The sequence below is a fragment of the Salminus brasiliensis genome, chromosome 21, assembly GCF_030463535.1.
Source record: "Salminus brasiliensis chromosome 21, fSalBra1.hap2, whole genome shotgun sequence".
NCBI classification, from domain to species: domain Eukaryota; kingdom Metazoa; phylum Chordata; class Actinopteri; order Characiformes; family Bryconidae; genus Salminus; species Salminus brasiliensis.
The window spans coordinates 3,272,035-3,279,661 of record NC_132898.1 but is presented as its reverse complement, the minus strand read 5'-3'; the positions used below and the strand labels follow the sequence as shown (position 1 = coordinate 3,279,661).

At 41.7% G+C, this 7,627-nt stretch overlaps 1 protein-coding gene across 1 annotated transcript; it reads left to right on the top strand.

Annotated features, from left to right (window-relative positions):
• Positions 1 to 847: 847 nt before the first annotated feature.
• Positions 848 to 7,627, top strand: LOC140542820 (gamma-glutamyl hydrolase). Its single transcript, XM_072665761.1, has 10 exons — positions 848 to 919; positions 1,015 to 1,348; positions 2,571 to 2,685; positions 2,768 to 2,818; positions 2,975 to 3,059; positions 3,149 to 3,287; positions 4,344 to 4,450; positions 4,548 to 4,638; positions 5,828 to 5,965; positions 6,637 to 7,627. The coding sequence occupies exons 2-10, from the start codon at positions 1,246 to 1,248 to the stop codon at positions 6,756 to 6,758; spliced, it is 951 nt and encodes a 316-aa protein (XP_072521862.1). The 5' UTR covers positions 848 to 919; positions 1,015 to 1,245; the 3' UTR covers positions 6,759 to 7,627.

The following is a 7,627-nucleotide window of genomic DNA, read 5'->3' as shown; positions in this document are numbered from 1 at the left end:
ATAGACAGATATATAGACAGACAGACAGACAGATATATAGACAGACAGACAGATATATCGATGGATAGACAGATAGACAGACAGATATATAGACAGACAGACAGATAGACAGATATGTAGATAGACAGACAGACAGATATATCGATAGATAGACAGACAGATATATAGACAGACAGACAGATATATCGATAGATAGACAGATAGACAGATATATAGACAGACAGACAGACAGATATATAGACAGACAGACAGATATATCGATGGATAGACAGATAGACAGACAGATATATAGACAGACAGACAGATAGACAGATATGTAGATAGACAGACAGACAGATATATCGATAGATAGACAGACAGACAGACAGATATATCGATAGATAGACAGATAGACAGACAGATATATAGACAGACAGACAGACAGATATGTAGATAGACAGACAGACAGACAGACAGATATATAGATAGATAGACAGATAGACAGACAGATATATAGACAGACAGACAGACAGATATATCAATAGATAGACAGACAGACAGACAGATATATCGATAGATAGACAGATAGACAGACAGATATATAGACAGACAGACAGACAGATATGTAGATAGACAGACAGACAGACAGACAGATATATAGATAGATAGACAGATAGACAGACAGATATATAGACAGACAGACAGACAGATATATCAATAGATAGACAGACAGATATATAGACAGACAGATATATCGATAAATAGACAGACAGACAGAAATTAAATTAAAATAAATAAATAAATAAAATAAAGGTTTGTTTCTTTTTTGAAAACCCCTCATATCTCCAAAACAGTAACTTCACAGGAGAAGGAACCCCTCCCTTCAGCAGAAGTCAGTGTAATGTAATTTGGTCCATTCATCATCAGATTCTGACATGAGGTAAAGTCAATGTGAGAAAGTTAAAAACGCACGAGAGAAAAACAATGTAAATATAGATATTTATTTTATTTCTAATTATTTTATTAATATTTCAGGCTCTGTATTTTGGTCGTATTCAGTCTCTCCGGTTCTGCGCTTTCGCTGTTGCTAAGCTGCAGTTCACGCGCAGCGGCGCGAGCATCCCTACAGCGAGAGAGCGGGCGCGAGGGGAGGAGAACCGGAGGAGAACCGGGGGAGAACCGGGGGAGAACCAGCGGCCGGCATTTACATCAAATGTTTGATTTAATTAGATTTTAATCCGTTTATTAATTTCACACCTGAAGTGAATGTGTCGCCCGGCCGTGGTTTTGGCGGTGCTCGCCGCGTGTGCCTGCAGTTTGCCTCTCCCAGCTTCAGGCAGCGTCCTCCTGAACCACAGACCCATAATCGGTGAGTCGAGCCAATAACGACGTCCTTACACATTTAACAGACGTTTAACGTCTTTCTGACCTCCGTGGGGCGGCTGTTCCGGTAAAACTGTCTATCTGTCTGTCTGTCTGTCTATCTGTCTATTGATATATCTGTCTGTCTATATATCTGTCTGTCTGTCTATCTATCTATTGATATATCTGTCTGTCTATATATATGTCTGTCTGTCTGTCTATCTATCTATCTGTCTATCTATCTATCTATCTATATATCTGTCTGTCTATATATCTGTCTGTCTGTCTGTCTATATATCTGTCTGTCTATATATCTGTCTGTCTGTCTGTCTATATATCTATCTGTCTGTCTGTCTATATATCTGTCTGTCTGTCTATCTATCTATCTATCTATCTATATATCTGTCTGTCTATATATCTGTCTGTCTGTCTGTCTATATATCTGTCTGTCTGTCTATATATCTGTCTGTCTGTCTGTCTATATATCTGTCTGTCTGTCTATCTATTGATATATCTGTCTGTCTATCTATATATCTGTCTGTCTGTCTATATATCTGTCTGTCTGTCTGTCTATCTATTGATATATCTGTCTGTCTATATATCTGTCTGTCTGTCTATCTATATATCTGTCTGTCTGTCTGTCTATCTATTGATATATCTGTCTGTCTATCTGTCTATCTATCGATATATCTGTCTGTCTGTCTGTCTATATATCTGTCTGTCTGTCTGTCTATATATCTGTCTGTCTGTCTATCTATCTATCGATATATCTGTCTGTCTATCTATATATCTGTCTGTCTATCTATATATCTGTCTGTCTGTCTATCTGTCTATCTATCGATATATCTGTCTGTCTGTCTGTCTATCTATATATCTGTCTATCTATCGATATATCTGTCTGTCTATTTATATATCTGTCTGTCTGTCTGTCTATCTGTCTATCTATCAATATATCTGTCTGTCTGTCTATATATCTGTCTATCTGTCTATCTATCTACATATCTACACATGGCGTTTTAGCTCTCAGGGCGCCCCGGTGCTTCTCTGCCCTTGTGTTGATGCTGATTTTGGATGAACCTGAAGCTCCACAGGCAGCTTTGGGGTCTCTGGAATGTTCTGGAAACATCTCGCCATTGTTGTTCCTCTCAGCTGTGATTTTCTGAAGGGCTGTTTGGTTCAGTGGGACATCTACTGAACCCTCTGTATCATCTCTCACTGTTCGCTTCCAGGTGTTCTAGCCCAGGAGAACTTGGAAGGTGACCCTCATGCCCAGGGATCCTCCTACATAGCTGCTTCCTATGTGAAGTATTTGGAGTCAGCTGGTGCGAGGGTTGTGCCCATAAGGTAAGCTGTGTTGACAGGAATGGGATGCTGTAGGTCATCAGTCAATAGGTACGATTGAGCTAAAGCATGCCTCTTTTTTTAGGATAAATGGCACGGAAGAGGACTACACCAAAATATTCTACGCAATAAACGGGTTAGTGGACGATATTTTCCATGTTTTGCCTGATACCCACACCATGTGTCGATATCACTTCAACTCAGACAGATTAAACCCTCATTATTGTCTAAGCATCAAAAACCAGCTCCTTGGACATGGATTAAGCCTCTAAAGCCTTGTCTGATAACCCAGGTTGTTGCTGCCAGGTGGAGATGTTGATCTTCAGAAGTCCCAGTTCAGTCGAGTGGCCAAGATTTTCTATGAACTGGCAATCAAGGTAGAGTGTTCTGGACATTTGGACGACCTTTCTCCGTCTGCTGATCATTAGGTATGGTCTGTTGTCAAGCTTTCCGCTTCTCTCTGTAGGCCAACGATGCAGCCGATTACTTTCCCATATGGGGAACTTGCCAGGGTTTTCAGCAGCTGACCGTTCTGACCAGCAGCAAAAACCTGCTGACCTTAACCAACACCAAGGCTGTGGCTTTGCCGCTTGTGTTTGCCCAAGGTTAGTGGATTCTACCAACACCACCTTTCACCTACCACAGCTTGGAGGAGTGGTCCAGTCTATTGGCCAGCCATTAGCATTGTGCAAGTGACTCGGGTTCTATGAGGGGGCTGCAGAGCGGTGCAGCCATCTAAGCATTGCCCCATCTCCAACATGGTAGCCTTCAGCACCCCATCTCATTCTGGTGTCCTAACCAGTGGATGGGAATAGTAGGGCTAGAGAGAGAACTGGGGGGGTCTATATAGTACTGGTTCTTTAAAGTGGATTGGTTGTTGTGGCGCAACAGATAACACCACTACCTGCCAGTTACAACACCATGTGGGAGACCAGGGTTCGATTTCCGGGCTGGGTGAGTATGCTGTGTGCTTGTGCTACACCAATAAGTCCATAGGAGTCCTTGGGCAAGACTCCTGACGCTACATTGGCCCACCTCTGTAATACGAGTAACCTTGTAAGTCGCTCTGGATAAGAGCGTCTGCTAAATGCCATTCACAAATGGAAGGTTTTCCTCTTCTCCGAACTTTCCGTTCCACCTTAAATAATGCAGCGGTTATGCTCTGCTGTTGAAATGTACACACTGTAACTGCAGCACTATTTAAGGTGGAATGGAGAGTTAGCATTAGAACCAGCTTTAGCTTTAGTTTTGGCTGCTAACTGGTGACATCGCCACACTTATCAGTTCAAATGAAGCTCAGTTTAGTTTTTATTTTTTTCACAGAAATGATCATAATCATGATCATAATCACAGATGATCAATATTTAGGGTCGTTTTTGAAAAAAATGAGAATTTGTCTGCAGCAGCTGAGGATCATGTGTATTAATGAAGCTCTGCTACAACAAACCTGAGGATCCTGAGGAAGTGGATCAGAAGCTTTAAAGCCAATTCCTGAACCATTAAAGATGCCTGGATTGGCCCCTGATCTTGAGTCACTGGATCGGCAACAATAAACAACAGCTTGTTTGTTGTTTGTTGTTTTGTGTTTGTTTGTTTGTTTGTTTTGCTTGGTTCTCCAACCCAATGCTGATGGTTTCTTTTTTGCTTGATCTGTTGAACAGGAGCCCAGAACAGTCGGCTGTTTAAAAGCTTTCCAAAAGACCTTCTTCTGTCTCTTTCGGAGGAGAACATCACGTCCAACTTTCATAGCTGGAGCTTGTCTTCACAGGTACTGTTGGGATTGTGTTTCAACACAAGCAAGTCAATAAATCCTGGGTGGCAGTTTAATGATGATAGACAACTCACTGAGCTGCTTCGTCCAACAGAATTACACTCGCAGTGCCAAACTCAAGCGTTTCTACAAAGTCCTGACCACAAACACAGATGGCAGAAAAGAGTTCATTTCTACCATGGAAGGTGAGAAAAGCTTCGCACCAACAGATTTTAGTCATATGATCCTTTTGGCACAGTGTGTCAGTCAGTCAGTCAGTCTGTGTTAAATAGATGGCACAAATATTACTGACCACAGCGCAGTTTCAGTTTTGCAACAAACCAGGGAATCCAGCCCCCCAGGACCAGAACTGCCCACCTCTGGACTACAGGATTGGACATATCCATGCCCAGTTTAAGCAGAATGCACTACAGGCTTACAGTACTGTGTGCTTCATACTAGTGACTGGATTTTGGATGTAAACTCCTGATGCAAATATGCACAATATGCCCAAATGTTTGTGGACACCCTTTTCATTCAGCTAAGCTCATTAAGCTGCACCCATTGATGACACAGATACACCGATACACACACATAGCTCTAGTACCTGTAGAGAAGTGATACCAATAGAATAGGACTCTTTCTCTGGAGCTGATGAACATGAACCGTTTGGCACCATGCTGCGTAAAGCCAGGCGTGTGCTATAGAGGGTTATAAAGCCCCCCAGCATTGAGCTGTGGAGCAGTGGAAGAACTGTGCTCTCTGGAATGATGTATCCAGTACGTTTGAGATGAGTTGGGGATGATGAGGTGGGGTGGTGATCATCATCCAACATCCTGACCTGACTATAAAGCTCTTTTGTTGCTAAATGCAGTCAAATCCTCACAGCAATGCTCCTCCAATATCTAGTAGAAAGCCTTCTATCCTGGACAGTAGAGACTAGAGTTACTCCAGCAAAAGCAGGATAACCTTTAATAGCCTTGATTTTGGTAGAAATGACAGGTGTCTCAATACTTTTGTCCAATTGTTACGACGTGTTGCAATAAGACCTCGAACTTGCGTACCAGAGGTGTGCTTCTTTAGTTTACAGCAGGTGGTGCTAGGCTAATGTTATGCTAATCTAATGCTAACAAACACTGTATTTTCACTGTCACCAAGCTTAATTTTATTTGTTTTTGTTTTTAGCTTAAACGTGTAGCCAAGGATTATCCCTGCTGAAGCAAATACAATAAAATTAGGGGAGTGCATTTACAGAATAGTTGGTGACAGTCTGAGTCCATTGTTTGTTGGCAACATTAGCCTAGCATCCTTTAAGAACTAGCTGGAAAGTAGGTGCTTCGAGGTGGACAGCAGTACAGCAATACTTCACTCTCCAACACCGTAACCTTGTTACAGCTTACAGATACCCATTCTACGCTGTCCAGTGGCACCCTGAGAAGAGCCCCTTTGAGTGGATAGACAAGCCTGGAATGATCCACTCTATGTCTGCCATCAGAGCATCCTTCTACACAGCTAGCTTCTTTGTCTCTGAAGGTTGGTTAAAGTCTAAACTCTAAACATACTATTCAAGAAAAACACATTATTGTGCAGGTTTTGGAAACCTAATCACATCAATCTAAAGCAGTCAGAGAGTTTTACTGTAGAAGCTCCAGATCTCATCAGAACAGATAAAGCAGGTGAACATAAATCCAGTAAAAAGGAGAAACAAGAACTTCTCATTCTGAAGAACGAAAGTAGTGAGATCTTGTCGGTGAGCTAGTCTGAAGAACAGAGCTCGGTTCCTCCAGGGTTCTCCTGGACTCCCCCCAGTCCAGCCAGCACAGCGTGGAGGATGTGTTTAACTCCATCATCATCATCATCAGCAGCAGCAGCTCACCTGATTTACCATCATTAAGCCCTGATTTACCACCAAACCAGGTGATGATCTGAGGAGAACTCTAAATAATACTAGACTCCATGAGAGAGGAGAACTTTGGAGATGTTCTAATGATGAACACAGTGATGGAGAACCACCACAACCACTTTCTGTAGGAGTGTTATTATTAGGGTTTATTCTAATATCAGAGTTTTACAGCGCAGATAAACACTTACTGTCCAGATAAGCAGCTTTTTGGAGCTATTGATACCTAGTGTACATTGAGTATTGATTGTCTATAGCTTATTTGGCTTTTGCTGTAATTGGGTTGTGCGTCTCTTTCTCACAGCTATGAAAAACCAACACCGCTTCCCCACGCCACAGGAGGAAGAAAAGGCTCTTATTTATAACTACATGCCTGTTTTTAAAGGCTTGGATGCCATCTTCATGCAGAATTACTACTTTGATTAAGTCCTGCCAGCATTATTTCTGTATCACAGTATGAATGACCATATTCTGATCAAAATACAAATGTTTGTTTTGTTTCTTCCAGTGTTTTACAGCCAGAACGAGAACGAATGGGTTCACAGTTATTCATTTTAATGTCTGTTTACAGAGCTCCATGTTTTACGGTTGTGACAGGAAGTTGTACTTTCTTTTTTTTTTTTATTCTGCTTTATTCTGCTTGGTCTTCTGTAGCTAGCAGATGATTGTAGATGATTGTTGCATGTTTGAAACTCAGCGTCACTGAATGTAGCAGTGCTGTCTGACGTGGCTAGATCAGCGACACTGTGCGTGCTTGTAGAAGTAGAGTCACTCTTCTAAGAAATCTGCCTTTTATTGCTGGATGAACTTGTTTTTTCTGTGTTGTGAGGCATCGTCCGATCACGTATGCAGCAGAATTCGCGGTGCAACAGAAACCCGACAACAGTACTGAATGGATGCTTAACCATGAACCGTGTTTTTTCCCTGTGCTTTGCATATGAAGTCCAAACACTAATAACAGATACTGCTGCTGGCCAACAGAGGCCTTTGACCAATAATAATATTAATTATAATAATAATAATAATTCAATGCATAGCAATAGCCTTGGTTATGTGCCGCATGTAACGTTGCAGTGCCGTCTACGGAAGGATGAATGTCATAAATATAGTATTTAGCACTTTTCGGTTTGTGTGAAACTCTACCTGCTAATGTAGAAATGTGCTTCGTTGGTGTAACCCTGTTTAGTGGAGGTCACTTCTGACTGTTCTGCACTGGAGTGTTTCAGTGATGTGAGTTCTATAAATTGGATGCATGCACCTAGTGTGGAAGAGTTCCATTAAAAACGATGTACGAA

Bases quoted from the DNA above. Each gene is read 5' to 3' on its own strand.
- LOC140542820 (XM_072665761.1), top strand. From the start codon at position 1,246: ATGTGTCGCCCGGCCGTGGTTTTGGCGGTGCTCGCCGCGTGTGCCTGC. The intron at 1,349-2,570 runs GTGAGTCGAGCC...GTTCGCTTCCAG, and splicing joins GAACCACAGACCCATAATCG to GTGTTCTAGCCCAGGAGAAC. The intron at 3,060-3,148 runs GTAGAGTGTTCT...TTCTCTCTGTAG, and splicing joins TCTATGAACTGGCAATCAAG to GCCAACGATGCAGCCGATTA.